Source organism: Agrilus planipennis, unplaced genomic scaffold (genome assembly GCF_000699045.2).
Source record: "Agrilus planipennis isolate EAB-ADULT unplaced genomic scaffold, Apla_2.0 scaffold85, whole genome shotgun sequence".
NCBI lineage: Eukaryota > Metazoa > Arthropoda > Insecta > Coleoptera > Buprestidae > Agrilus > Agrilus planipennis.
Window position 1 is genome coordinate 493,599 of NW_020438910.1, and position 16,209 is coordinate 509,807.

General features: G+C 36.2%; 1 protein-coding gene and 1 pseudogene across 1 annotated transcript in view; both read right to left on the bottom strand.

Annotated features, from left to right (window-relative positions):
* The window catches only part of LOC108733863 (protein I'm not dead yet-like), an 8,579-nt gene extending 5,412 nt beyond the window's left edge, over positions 1-3,167 (bottom strand). The window contains exons 1-2 of the mRNA XM_018465201.2: positions 2,805-3,167; positions 1,480-1,869 (exon numbers count right to left, since the gene is read on the bottom strand). Coding sequence (XP_018320703.1) covers positions 1,480-1,869; positions 2,805-3,084 — 670 coding nt within the window. The 5' untranslated portion in view covers positions 3,085-3,167. The remainder of the gene's footprint in view (positions 1-1,479; positions 1,870-2,804) is intronic.
* A 7,659-nt stretch (positions 3,168-10,826) lies between these two features.
* LOC108733851 overlaps positions 10,827-16,209 on the bottom strand; it is a 14,893-nt pseudogene continuing 9,510 nt past the window's right edge.

Sequence of the window (16,209 nt, forward strand, 5' to 3'; positions counted from 1 at the left end):
GAAATTGCTAAACATTTTCGTCTAGTACTGTACAGTTCTAGCCTATCTCCTAAGACCGCCCATCGAGAGCTCTGCTCGTTCAAGCTTGTTCTAACTATTTCTGTCTTGCTCACGCCTAGTGTGTATTCTTTCTATCTTCGCGCAGATTTCTTCAAGGTCACAATTCTAACAAATTGAAATGGACTGTAGTTGGCTGTAACAGTTGATAGTAGTATCTATGACGACCATAAAAACACTCTCAGTGTGTGCGTTATATTAAGTTGAGGTGTAACCGAAGGATTAATAAATTTATTTAAATGCAACTTGAAATAAAAAATAATATCAGGTTATGGGCTTTTCTTTAATTTGAGCATATAACATATTGATATTGAAAAGTTAAAGAATTGCGAAGGAAAAACTTGTTCAGAGTTCTGAACGAGGTTGGATGATGGAGAATAACAGTAATATCAACGTGGTTAAGCTGGAGGGTTCCAAAAATTTGAACATTTGGAAGTTTCAAACGACGGTGCAGTTGAGAGGCCATGGCTGGCTGGACATTGTGGAGAGAAAGTGTATTAAGCCTAAAAGTGCTGCTGAAATACCTTTATGGGAAGCTAAAGATGCTAAGGCGCAAGCATTATTGGTCACACGGATGATATGTTACACATCATCACGTGCACGAGCTCAGCGGAAATGTGGAGGAAACTTCAAGATGTATATGAGCTGAAGACGGAAACAAGTGTAAATATAATACAACAGAGATTTTTCCAGTATAAATACGAAAAAAGAATCGATATTTCAGTCTTGTTATCCAAGATCCAAGAAATACAAAATCAATTAAAACAGATGGGAGAGGAAATCTCTGACAAGTTTGTAATTACAAAAATGTTAATGCCTGATGAATATAAACATTTTGTGTCTGCGTGGGAATCTGCATCTGAGGATAAGCAAGCAATTGACTTGATGGCCCGATTATTAATTGAAGAAGAAAGAGTGAAAGGAAAAAATTATGAGTCCCAGTTAACTTTATCGTCATCTGCGTTCGTCGTGAAAAACAAGAGACCTGTAAAGTGTTATAAGTGCGGCAAAAATGGACATTATCAAAATGAATGCAGAAGTAATAAAAATTACAGCGAAGAAAAAGTAAAAAATAATAACTGCTTCTACTGTGGAAAGTTCGGACAATAACCTAAAAATGTCTTGTAGATGGGCTTTCGTTCTTTGAATTCGTGTGTGGTACTGTATATTATTAAAATTTGATAAATAATTTAATAAAACTGCCCATTTTGTCTAATATAATCCCTGTGATAGCTGTTAACGTTTCCAAAAGAACAATGCAGGGCACACTTGAAATAAATTGTGTATATAAATAATACCCGTTGATAGTTTAATAACGGCCAATAAGTAATGGATTATGTATACTAAATAATTTATCCTGTAAATTTGTAATTTCCATTTTATGCATAAATAAAATATAAAATAAAATTAAATGTACCGTACCTTTGAAGGCAAGATTAGTATCAGTGCCAACTAACGTACCGCAACCGCCATGAGTAGAACAATACGCAGCCGTCAAGAAAAAGTTTATTGTACTTCTAGTTGGTATTTTTGCATCAGCTTTTTCTTCTTCAGTTAGTTGCTCGTAATTAGGGGGATAAGTATACATAGGGCCCAAATCATTACGTTCTAGTTCTTGTAAACAGGCATCGACAATGGGTATCATCATGGCGGTAACTGCCGTATTCACCATAAACATGGATATACCCATGGTAATGAGTGAAAGACCCAAATGTAGTTTGCGGTGACTCGTTCCCACTAATAAGATCCAATTTAAAGCAACACGTACACTCAATCCACTGGACTCTAGAGATACGACCATTATGTATCCGGCTGAAAAATAGTTTTTTCGTGTAAAGAAGATTGCTGTAAAAAATATACGAAGCCTTGAAAATGTTTCTTTAAACTGGGCACGTATTTTATCGTTGGTAGTACGGTAGGGGAAAAACGCACATTTTCGTACATATAATTCGACGCTCGCGAACAATTAATTTAGAAATTCGAAAAAGATTGTTAAAGGTGTATGTTTGGAGTGCGGCGCTGTACGGGTGAGACAGAAAAGAAAAGGTTAGAAGGATTCGAAAAGAGGTGTTACAGGCGAATGAGGAGGATACCGTGGATAGAGAAGGTTAGATATGAAGAGATAATATTAGAAAGAATAGGAGAACAGAGGACTATGGAAGTTAATAGAAAATAGGTGAGATAGGTTGGTTGAACACTTTCTCAGGCATGAAGGTCTAGTCAGAGACATATATATATACAACGACTTTGTTCTGTTATTATCATTATTTTTACTACCATAATTTTTGATAATACAATCACCTTCATTAGAATATTTTTATCAACCTAGGTACTNTATTACAATGTGTAAAAGATCAGAAACAAAATGGGGTTGTAAATATTTTGATATAAAATGATTGATGTTGATTTTACATCAATAAAATTATTTGCAACGGTCATGTCGCCTTCAATAAAAAGAAGTCACTTATAGTCACTAATAGGACATCTTCTCAGGCATGAAGGTCTAGTCAGAGACATATATATATACAACGACTTTGTTCTGTTATTATCATTATTTTTACTACCATAATTTTTGATAATACAATCACCTTCATTAGAATATTTTTATCAACCTAGGTACTAAGAGGTACTAAAACTTTGATATAAACCTATCAAATTTTACATCTTATCTTATTCATATACAGAAGGAATTGTTTAAAGCACCACCGTCACGATTTTATAATGTGGACTTTTATGCAAATACCTACCAACAAAAATCACATTCGCTGAAGAAAAGTAGGCTTTAGAGACTTCACTACAATCGAGTATTCCTAAAAGTGGAAACCATACTACGGGGAACAGCCCTGTCACTGCTAGTGGTATGCATTGAGTTACCCAATAACCAGCCATTAGAAGCAGTACATAGAGACATCTCGTTGTAGAGCTTACCCATATCAACGGTATCGGTAGTATTAAAAACGGCCATAGGACCATGAAAAGTGACTTCCAATAAAGTTTAAAAAAAAGTTTGTACCAGTCTTTATACATTGGTAATTATTCTTCTGCAAATGTAAAATTCCGTGTACTAGTTTAGTACACACTACTATTACACTCGTTAAATATTTGACATAATGTTTTTTGTTTTAATATCCTCGGCAAACTTTGCTTATAATCATTATATTATAATTAAACACAAATAAATTTCTGATCCTAATGTTATATTTAAATTAATGAATATAATATTTCACGCATATTTTTGATCCTAATATTGATAGATTATCCATCTCAACTCAACCAAAAACTTAACAGGGTTCCACAAATTCTTAGGCGGCATTTGCTGGCGGAAAATAGAACCATTATAAAATATTGTTTACTTGAGAGGTAGGTTTCTTGATGGAAATTATGATTTAGGAAGTCAGATAAGTCAGGACGGAAGGAGTAGTAGGGATATAAAGCAGAGGATAGCGCAGGGTCGAGTCGGCTTCAATAAAAAGAACTCACTTCTATGCTCGCGAACAATTAATTTAGAAATTCGAAAAATGGACAGTGGGCGCGGCGGAAAACAAAATGTTAAAAGCGTTCGAAATGTGGTGTTACAGGCGAATGATGAGGATACCGTAGATAGAGAAGGTTAGAAATGAAGTCATTAGAAAGAATAGGAGAACAGAAGCCTCTATGGAAATCAATAAGAAATAGGCGAGATAGGTTAGTAGGACACCTTCTCAGGCATGAAGGTCTAGTCAGAGACATATTAGAGGCAGAGACGGACGTTAGGAAGGGTAGAGGTAGACCTATATTAGATTACTGTTCACAAATAGTTAAAGATATGGGTTGTTCTAGTTTTAGGGAAATGCGAAAATTAGCTCAGGATAGGAAAGAGTGGAGGTGCGTGTCCAACTAGTCTTAGGACTGACTACCTTATAATGATGATGATTTGATGACTAAAAGTAGTCTTTTTCGAAAAAAAACTTTTTTATTTAAGGAATAGCTTAAATTAGTATATTTATGAAAAACGCAGGAAAAAAAGCGAAGGTTTTTTTTTTTGTAAATAAATATTTTATAGATACATAACCAATACGAATTTCACAGTCACTTATCATAGATAACAGTCACTACTCAGCCGTTTCTGACTTCGCCTCTATAGTTCAAGTTGCATTCGCCTAAGAAGTGATATCCGCTCAACCATCGACGTTCACTAATGGACATGCCTTAGCTGTCAGAATTGTGGTACAACAAAAGAAAGAGATGGAACAAAGTTTCGGACAATATCCATCTCTATCACGATAGTGCATAAGCGTGTGATGAAAGAGATAGCACTAGCCCGAAACCATACGCCATCTCCCTCACTTTTCGAGCAAGAAATTATTACAACGACATACGGCTACATTAATATATTTACGTCTTTGCGCTCAACAGTCATTTATACCATATAAATAGATATAAATTATTACCAATAGAGGAAGGTACAGGTATAATGTAAATATATTGTTGAGAATTGATCAATTGACGGCTGACATGATCTAACCCAGCCTTCACCCTATCCTTATCCCACACTTACTGTTTTATATAGAGTCAAAATTGGTAACTATGTAAGTATGATATTTTGTATAACTAAGTTGGCAAGCGATAAGCTACCGTTTGATAATTTTCATGTGACAGCGAAAAGTGAAATTGAATGACGAGAAGGAAACGTTCTTCGAATTGTAATCTCAATTAATCAAACGTATTGCGCAAAAATCGGTTGATTGTCTTGCGAGAGTTTTGTTAATCAAAACAAGTATTGTCAGAATATTCAAAAGGTACCTTTTGAAACTGCAAAATAAAAATTCAACAAACTGTCAACGTTGGGCTTAGTTTATTTACAACCAAGGAACCCAGATCCACTAAATAACAACAGGTTATGGGACCAGAAAAGCTGTAAAAGGGTTTCCTTGCAAGTCAGGACAGAAAAGCAAGCGCAAGTCGAGAAAAATAGTCCAGAGTGTCAGAACCGGAAGGCACAGCAAGGCAACGTTGAGCAACGTACACGCAAGTCGCTTTAAGTCAAAAAATCGTCACGAATGATTCAAAATGGATACTGTAAAGTCTCAATTGGAAATGTTAAGCGAAGATAGTCAAGGAAATGTCAATTTCATTTCATGGCGATTTAAATTAAACCTAGCACTTAAGAATAAGGACTTGTACGACATTGTAACAGGTGCAAAGCCCAGACCAGCAAGTGCTGCGTCAGTGGATACCGTTTTAGCTTGGATAAAGAAAGATGTCGAACCTCAAACGTTGATAGGTTTAAATATAAATAGTAAGATTGCGAACAAAATTGCAAATTGCAAAACTGCCAAAGACATGATAGATAAATTAGTTAGTTTGTATGGTACAAAGACTGATGTAACTTTAGAAACGTCCCTAATCAAATTATTTACCTGTAAATTTTGATAAAAACAAGACTGCAATTGAAAACTGTATGGAGATTTTAGATCTTGCTCAAGAAGTCTCATCCCATGAAGGAAAACTGGATCATGACGAGGATCACGAGTGTGCTTCCGCCAAGACTGGCACATTTCAGAACAACCTGGGACAATGTGACCGGAGCAACAAAGACTCTCATGGAACGATTGTAACTCGAGGACGAGCGACTTAGAGAAACGACGACAAACACAGAGGGCAGCACCAACAACGCTCTCATGGCCAGACGTGAGAAACAGGGACAGTCGTCTAACAAAAGGCAGAACAAGTCACAGCTCGCATGCTACAAATTTGGGAAGAAAGGTCACGTGCTCAAGGAGTGCAAGGGCAAACCATGTGAGAAATACATTGCCTATTGCAAGAAGAAATACTCATGCAACATATGTAAGAAGAAAGAACACTTCGCAAGAGAATGCGAATCCCATGAGGATGCGAACAAGTCAGGAAACGGGAAACCTCCGAGGAAGGCTTTTTTGACCACGGCACTCTCAACGGTGGACAATGACATTTCGAAGGACAGGGCAACATCGTGGTATCAGGACTGCGGAGCCAGTCAACACATGACGTCTCATCGAAAGTGGTTTGTCCAACTGGTTGAGTTGGACGAGCCAATTCCAATTGTGATTGGAGACTCAACCAGGCTAGATGGCGTTTCAATCGGGAACATCGAAATTGAGGCTTTTGATGGTCAAAAGTGGTATCCTGTGGTACTGAAGGATGTGAGTTACGTGCCAAATCTCAACTTTAGTTTATTCTTAGCAAGTTAGATGCTGGACAAGGAATATTTACATAAAGCAAACGGAAATGAGTCAAGGTTTTACAGTCAAGATGGCAGGGAAATTGTGGCAATGGCAAAACGGAAAGGAAATCTTTACAAAATGATGCTCAGGAGAGAAGAAGAGACAAGTTTGATGGTCCAGCAGCCATTAGATCTCATGGATGTCGACACCGGCGAGATTAACATCCCGTCGCTAGGAGGGCCAAGTATTGGCTCATGTTCAAAGATGACTTCACCCACTACCGAAGCTGTTGGATGCGAATGTTATGTGCTGATGGACAGACAGAAGAGAGGCAAGATTAATAGGAAATCAGAAAAGGGAATTCTGGTTGGCTATGATATTGATTCGCCCTGCTACAGGGTCTATCGGAAAGACAAGAGAGAGATAGTGAGCTCAGACAACGTAATCTTCGATGAGGAAAAGATAAGACTGAGGCAAGGCACTGAACTTGAGACACTGGCACACCTGAGAAGCAAGAAGAAAGCGGCAACGAGACAGATGAAGAAGATGAGAACTGGGGAACTAGAGAAAGTGCCGAAGAATCAAGCGACAACGAGGAAGAGACACAACCGCCAGAAGAAGAGCCAGCAAGGAGAATTCTGTGAGATCGTCGAACCCTGCAACCACCACCGAGACTTAGAGATTAGATACTTGACTCCCGTCGTGAAGGAAAGAGCGCAAAAGTAGCCATGATTGGGGAAACTGAGGACATCCCGGTGAGCGAGGCACTCAAAGACGAGAAGTGGAGACAAGCGACGCAGGAGGAGTACGACTCGTTGATGGAAATGAAAACATGGAAACTGGTGGACTGTCCAGAAAGAGTAAAACCGATCAGTTGTGGTTGGATACTTCGTGAGAAGGCAGACGGGAGACTCAAGGCCAGACTCGTGGCAAGGGGATTTGAACAAAAAGGAGTGGACTAAGCCGAAACCCGGTAGCCCGCCATGCATCGATTCGACTACTTTTGAGCCACGCAGCGTCAGAGAAATTGAAGTTAGTGTCGTTTGATGTGAAGACAGCATTCCTGTATGGAAACCTGGAACAGGACATCTACATTTACCAACCCGAAGGATTCAACGACGGATCAGGAAAGGTCTGCAAGTTGGACAAGAGTCTTTACGGGCTCAAACAAGCTCCAAGGATGTGGAACCAGAGGGTCACCACGCATTTTGAAGAGAAGATAGGCCTGATCAGCACAGATGACGCCCCGTGTATCTACTATAACAATGACAAAAGCATTATGCTCTCACTCTTCGTGGATGATGGATTGGTAGCTGGTAAAAATGAAGATTTAATATACAAACTCTTGAGGGAGATAAGCAAGGAATTTGAGATCACATTCAGCAAGAAAGTTCAGGACAAGTTAACATACTTAGGCATGGAAATTAAGGTCAGCAAAGATGGTATCTTCTTAAATCAAATAGCGTCTGGTAGTGACTTCAACCGCCGAAGCCGTGTACCGAGCTGCGGTGTCAGTGATTGACGATGTGTGCTGGATCAAACTAATTGCACTGGAACTTGGTATCATGGAAGTTGAACAGCCGATCACCCTTCTAGTCGATAACATGTCAACCATATATATGTTACAAGATGCTCACGAAGGAAAGACAACCAGAGGGAAGAAGCAGATCGAGATACCATGAAAATACATCCAGCAACACATCGGCAACACTGTGACACTTCAACACGTCGAGAGCAGCAAGCAGATTGCAGACATCCTGACCAAGCCACTCAACAGAAGAGTCTTTGAGAATCTCCGCTGTAAATTGATCAAGGAGGAGTGTTGAGAATTGATCAATTGACAGTTGACATGACCTAACCCAACCTTGACCCTATCCTTATCCCACACTTACTTTGTTTTATATAGAGTCAAAATTGGTAATTACATAAATATGATATTTTGTATAACTAAGTTGACAAGCGATAAGCTACCGTTTGATAATTTTCATGTGACAGCGAAAAAAAGTGAAATTGAATGACGAGAAGGAAACGTTCTTCGAATTGTAATCTCAATTAATCAAACGTATTTCGCAACAATTGGTTGATTGTCTCGCGAGAGTTTTGTTAATCAAAACAAGTATTGTCAGAATATTCAAAAGGTACCTTTTGAAACTCCAAAATAAAAATTCAACAAACTGTCAACTTTGGACTTGAACCCAAATCCACTAAATAACAACATATATAAAGTAGAGGAAGGGGGCACCTTAATTCCCCTGTTTTTTCATCGGAGTTTCTTATTAATAGTCTTTTTCCAACTAAAAGCAATACTACAGGAGTTAACGGCAATTTCCAAAATGAACAGTTAACTGTGAAAGTGTAATCTAATACTGTTTATTTTCAATAAAAACTGGTCAAAACACCTTTCCCCCGATTATTTCATGATTAGGTCATTAAACAAGTCTGAATTTTTTTGGTCAATACTCTTGTAGATTGGGAACATTATCAAGGCTCTAAATGATTACACCAATCAGACCAATTGAAAATTAAGTTAGTAAAGTTGAATATAAAAACTTAATTGTACTTACATTTGCTTAGTTTAAATTATGTACAGTGAAAATCAACATAACTTCTGACTGAAAATAGTTTTTAAAAATTGCAGTTGTGACTTAACGACAACCTGATACAACCTGTTAACATTTATAATCCCAATACAATAAATTTATCTCATTTATTCAACAGGGCTTTCAATCAAAAATTAAAAATTCAAAAAAACGGTTGGATTAATTTCACAGAAAGGATCACAGATTAAGTTAAATTTCCAATCACAACTTAAATTACGAACTAATATCACACAAACATTTTAAAAAACATGTATTAAAATCAATTGATTTGATCAGTACAATGTGGGGCATTAGTTAGTGAGAACACAATAGAGTTTTTAAAAAAGTTATTGAAAGCTTAGATGATGACTTAACCGAAAGGAGAAAAAGATGAAGGATAAACAGTATAACGAACAGCTGCGGAAGGAATGAATTCGATTTAAAATAACTGTGAAAAAGATCTGTAGAAGCTAGAAAACAGTCCATATACCGCAAATGTGTCTGATGCTTTCATATTGTCACACAATGAAGTTTTAAGGAAACTTAAAAAACAATTTTTGACTTTAAAACATACTTCAAAATAATTAAATATTTCATAATTATAACGTTGCTTTTCCTTTCAAATTCATAAAACAGATATCGAGTTCATTTACTTGCAAAATAAGCGTATTTGGAATTCCGCAGCAACGAAGCAGTAAGCGAAAAGAATTATCTATGTACAAGCAGAAATTGACGCCAGTTCGATAGTTCTGGTCAGGAATATGAGAAAGCTTGACGCGTTACAAGCATAAGCCGTATTNGATGCGCCGTAGCATAATTCCAAATTCAATCATATTTGCCTGCGGAGCTCATTTCTCTACCGATCATCCAGCGAGAACTAGACAAAAGTGTACAGTACCATTTGCAAAAATTATTTAAACTGCCTCGTTAAAATGTAAGAATATGCTTTATTTAAAAGCATATTTAGCCAAAAATAATAACAAGTGAATTAACTTAATGTTCAACACATCTATAAAACTTTTGCTTTGTTTTCTATTGTTAATTTATATACATTTTTATTTTAAGAAGTTGCTAAACATTTTCGTCTAGTACTGTATAGTTCTAGCTGATTTCCTAAGACCGCCCATCGAGAGCTCTGCTTGTTCCAACTATTTCTGTCTTGCTCGCGCCTAGTGTGTATTCTTTCTATCTTCGCGCAGATTTCTTCAAGGTCACAATTCTAACAAATTGAAATAGACTGTATATATGTAAGTACAAGCAGAAATTGACGCCAGTTCGATAGTTCAGATCATTGTCAAAATTATTGAACTTCGTGAAGTCATCAAAAAGTCAGTTTTTTCGTTAAATCAGCTAAACCAGAGAAACTTCTAGAACCAGTGAATGATCCATGTTGAATTATGTACAAATAATCACTGGTTCATCAAAAAGTTTAGCGCGTGAATGGGGATCGCAGGCAGTCGACTCGGGAACGCGAATGGAAAAAGTCTACCCTTAAAAGAGTAACCAATGGGAAACTCTAAGTGTTGGGGACAGTAGCTCCTGGACGATGATTGCAACGCTCCTATCAATGTAAGTAAACCACTTAACTTTTTTGGTGTGTTGATCTACATTGATAGGAAGATCCTTTTTTTTCTTATAAACGATTTCGTTCTTTTTTCAATTTCATTTTTTATAATAAAGTTGTTATTGTTTTTTAGTCTTGCCTTTCTTATCATCTTAATACCTTACCCCCAATCAAGCCAAAATAATCAAGATGCATTATATTTCAAATAAATAAACAAAGTACCGACGCGACGTGACATGCTTGGTCGGGACACCGTTTCTAAATTAAGCGTGACAGTATTTTCAAGTACTGCATACACATACATTACTCATTTTATTTTTCATAGGTCTAATAAGCAAATTAAAAATTACAAGATGCACGTAAAGGCGTAAACAAAATATGTAATAGGTCAATTAACCAAATGTCAATAAGATAAAACAAAGTAGGTTTCCACAGTAATAATTATTATCCTGACGGCGGCGAATTTAACCATGATCGAACTTCCTTAGCATAGAACACAGTTACACCCACTGTATGCCAAAACACAATAAGAACAGGAATACACATCAGCTTAACTACAAAACCTGCTAGTATCATTTGTGAAGTTGGTATGTTGGCGTGGCTTGATACTAATGCGTTTAGTGGTGTACTGGCTGGAAGCATAAATAAATACGAACAACAGATCACAGTAGGCAACATTAAACTCAAAGGGTGCCATTCCATTTTTACACATTTCAGCAGCGATTGGTAGCAAAATGTTGACAGCTACATTTGCAGTTAATTCAGTAATCATTCCAGAACTTACCATAAATATACATTGTGCAACCATGGGATCTACTTTCTTCGCAACTGTAGCGAGGTGAAAGAGGCATTCAGAAACCAATATTTATCAGCAAGTTTTTGGGTGCTCACGACTCGTTTGTTTATTAGTTTTTTATAAATGTTTATTTTTACATTTTTTTACATATTAACATATAGCTTACTGACAAATTAAATTGATTGTTTTGATTGAATTTCATTGAATTGAAAATAGAAAATGGAGACAAAATCTATTCACTGCGAACACGTGCTTGGCCTGCTTTGTTGATGCCCACATTAGAAGTAGAGGAAACAAATGTTTGTTTGTGGTATCCAGAGTGAGTTTCTTTGTGGGATATTTTTGGAAAATATTTAATTGGACACCTTTAATTTATTAAGAGGCATGTAGCTAGGGTTTGTAATACTTTAGTCGTCAAAGTTTTATAAAAAAGCTATTGTCATTGTAACGGTAGTCATTTGAAGAGAGATTGACATTTGTCAAGGAATTTTACTGTTAAGCAATACCGAGCGGCATGGCCTAGAGGTTTAGACCATTACTTAGCATTCGGGAGGACTCCGGTTCGATTCCGGGTCCGCCGTCTGCCTCGGTCCAAGTTTTTCTGTGGTTCCCTTGGATCACTTAGGCAAATGTTGAGGCAGTAATATTCCACAGACAATCTTTCATTCTATTCTGTCTTCATTTCATCCGTCTCAACTTTTTCACCCGAACCACCACCCACCCATTCCCACGATTTCTGAAAGCAGGCTGAAGAGGGCCTTCCGCCCTACCTTCCGGCGTAGTCCGGAGGGACTGCCCGCCCACCAGCATTACTGGCTGGTGGGAATGAAACACCCCAAATTTTTTTTTACTGTAAAGCTAGCCTGAGAGACGAAAAGAAATTACTTCTTCAGACTTGATTTTCAATAAATGAAAACAGTGGCAATTTGCCAACGAGAAGTGCGGAACTGCATGTACACGAAAAATAGTGACCGACTAAATTTTCGCATGCGCGTTGGTCAAGTTCATCTGGAATATCACTAAAGGAAAAAAGAGACATCTGGCCTATTGTATGGCCTAATAGCCGTGCTCGCCATGAAGTTATAGTTGGGACGTTCGAAATTGGCATAGTCCGCAATTAAATCAGAGCGATTGCTGACAGAACAGCTTTTACGCTTTTACGCCTTTACTTTTACTCACGACAGACGTTGTAGGGAATATCGTCAACATAGAAATGAGATGTCAGGTAGGAATTGTAGCAGACACTAATAAAGAAAAAGGAATAGAATTACATCGATTAATGCGTAACAGAACGAGATGCAGACAAGCAGAATTTGAGCATGTTGCCAGGATCGGACTTTAAAGAAAGTTCAATATTCTCAGGAATTTAGGAAAACAAAGACGCTTATTTAAAGGTATAATTTCAATCAGGTAGTTATAAAACCGAACCTGATTCTTTTGTGTACCTAAGCAACTTCTAACCGCTGCACCGCTTACTATTATTCGGTTATTTCTTTTTTACGTTATCTGTACATGAAGCATTTCCTAACTTAACAAAGGGCGTGTCCAAAACGCAGAAAATGACTGCAAGTGGAACAAAGAAAGAAGTTACATCCATTCTCACAGATAATTTATTGCGGACATTGCTAATTTTGATCGTCCCAACTATAGCTATGAAACTAAAAAGTTGCAGGGGAGATGGGGTGTGATCGGTTATGTAGGAGCGATTTTTATTATTATTATGAATGATGATGTTTTCCACCTATTATGTATATATATACCAATAGCCTCAGCTATTTCCTCCTACCAGCTTTACATAGCAACCAGTGGGTTCCCCTCTAGAGTTACATCTTGCGAAGTGGCATGCGGCAATGAATGTAAAACAACATGTAAGGAAATAAACAAAACCCTCAATTAGAACAATACAATGCCCCAGTCGGGGCCGCCCTTGCGATTTCCCAACGTAGTCGAACTCGATGATGTAGTTGTGTCCAAGTGGCCGATTTTAGGTATCTATGAAGTCAGATAAGTGAGGATGGAAGGAGTAGTAGGGATATAAAGCAGAGGATAGCGCAGGGTCATGTCGCCTTCAATAAAAAGAAGTCACTTATAGTCACTAATAGGACATCTTCTCAGGCATGAAGTTCTAGTCAGAGACATATTAGAGGCACAATCGGAAGTTAGGAGGGGTAGAGGTAGACCCAGATTAGATTAGTGTTCACAAATAGTTAAAGATGTGGGTTGTTCTAGTTTTAGGGAAATGCTAAGATTAGCTCAGGATAGGAAAAAGTGGAGGTGCGTGTCCAACCAGTCTTAGTACTGACGACCTTATGATGATGATGATTATAATGAACCTACAATAAAAAAATCGGTAGGTTTATCTTTTCCCCAATAATATCTGACAATTCACTGCTTTTCATGCCTTTTTCCAGAGCAAAGCCACCACCCAAAAGAAAAATCATACCCCATTTAAGTCTACTTTCAATTACTGCCCAAGTCAATAGACCACCTGACGGCTTTTTTGGTCGTATTGCTCCATCTTCATCCCAACAATGAATAAATAATGGCTGAGCTGGTATTGCTAAATACATTATTATTATAAATGATATAGATACTGCGTCGTTTATCTGTAACAATTAAAACTATTTATCATGTATAAGTTCACCTATCGTAGTTTTATAAAATTACTAAAAATAGGAATGAATAAGCAATCGTTTCCAGATTTTTTTGCTAAAATTTGTAAGTATTCAGATTACTAAATCATTTAACAATTTTTGTGACAATTTTTAATTATTTACTACTTTATTATTTTCTATATCAAAATTGTACAAATTAATAAATGAAGTCTTTGAGTAATATAAAAATTAGCACGGTTGCCTTTAAAATGACGAATGCCTCAGTGTAAATGTTTCGAAATTCTTTACAACTTGAACGGTATTCCATTTAACTTATCGAGAAAACTAACCTGACGTTTTGAGTTTGTTGTTGTATTGTCTCTCTTTTAAAGACGTTATCGAGAAAATAGAAAGGAATGGGATGTCAAAATAAACAAAAAAGTGATTGTCTGCCCTAATTCTCATTATTTAATAATAATGATAATAATAAGTTTAGAAATTTATTCTGAAATTACTAGGCCCTGTTCTATTTTTTGTTTATTCTGATTTGACACGATTATTACGTTTAGTAGGGTAATTGCGGGTCAAATATCATATCTCCTAATGCATTTCTTATGGAACTTCTGGTCGTTAGAGTTTGTCTATCAGTTTTCAAACACCCCCCTCCTCACGTGGTACGTTTCTGATATGAATCTAAAATAATCTGAATATGATAAGCAAAAAGATATGGGTAGTGATTTTGAAATTCATTTGCCCTGCTGCCTCCTTTTCTATAAAAAATGTATATTAGTACAAGTGTAAACACTGGAAACTGTAAATAAATAAAATAGTGCGATTTGTTTAGTTTTCTAAGTTTAATAATTGAGAACTGATCACATTAGTCGCGACGTCTGGTGGTTATGTTTGTAAACATGATAAATTTGTAATCATTGACGTCAACACGTTTGTTTTATTTACATAAAGTTTAATAAAAGCAAATATTTATTATTACAATCGAAATTGACAATTCACTAGTTCATTCTAATTTACAAACTGTAGGTAATAGTAAATCAAGTAAAAATTTACATAATTTCCTTCATATTTTGTCAAAGTCTGTCAACATAGTTGTTCAAATCGAAAACATATTTGGAAATTTGGACAATTACACAGATTAAAAAAGTATTAAATTATTAAATTAACAGTCACTGATTCACGTGTTTAATAATTTATTTTTTCCAAATTAAAGTCATTCATATCAATTAAGTCGCGCCTCCATAACAGTTCCCAATAGAAAATAATAAAAATTGATGAAAAGGCTGTTTTTACATTTCTCTTATTAGGAAATAGGTCATACCATCCTGGTATAAACCCCAAATCCGAAAATACGAAAAATAGTATGGCTAATACAAACAGGATCAATATCATAATTTATTGGAAATTAATTTTTCCTAATGCTTCAGCTTTCTGCTTTATAACAAATCTGGTAAGATTTTCATTGTCTTTTGCTTTTTGTACTAACATACCCTCCTTTCTTTTTGGACGAAATAAACCTAAAAAGTAAATTTCAAACCAAAGCCAAGCCAGGATCGTATTAATAAGCATGGGAATGACAGTGAAGGCTGTAAATTTTGTAAAAGTTATTTCATAGTTCGGAAAAGATTCTTCATAGAGTCCTGAAAATATAAACGAAAATATCAATTCGGTAGTCGACAGAACCTTAAGCAATATTCAGCAAACCTAAAGTATGATTTGATAATAAAATTTTACCAATCTCTTGAAATAAGACAAGAACAAACTTACGGACAAGTGCGAGTTTGACTCTTGTGACTACATTAAAATTGGGCAATTATAACTTGCATTTAAAATGCAAATACAAAATAAAAAATACCTATTTCTATCTTGCATTTAAATACTTTTTTGAGAAAAGCGTTTTTTATTTTATTTAAAATATTTTTATTATGAAACCGAAAAACATGAAGAAGGCATTTTGGCGCGTCCTATATACATACGTGCTTATATACTTTACTTGCTCAGACTGATCCCAAGAATGACATAAAATAAAAATAATTTAGAGGGTTCGGTAAAAATATATTCTCGTTTTCATGAAGTTCGTGAAGATCATCTAACCTTGGAATCCAAACTAAATTCTTTTTAAGAATTTTAATCAAATTAGGTTGATCTATGTGACAGCCTCATACGTATCAGTAGATCGTTCAGACATGTTAGCGTAATTTGAATCTTCATGCAAATAACATAAATCATCTTTTCCATTTAGTTCAGCCGGTATCAGTTTGAAAACGCCTATGCTTGGGTGAAAAGGGTAGTATGCTATATTTTTCTTGGAATCACTTACAAAAGTCATAAGGAAAGATAGTTTTACTATGTGGACACGTAAAACCGTGATCTTAACTTTTTATTAAACAAAAAATGAAAAAAATCCCCGTTTTTTTTTTTATCA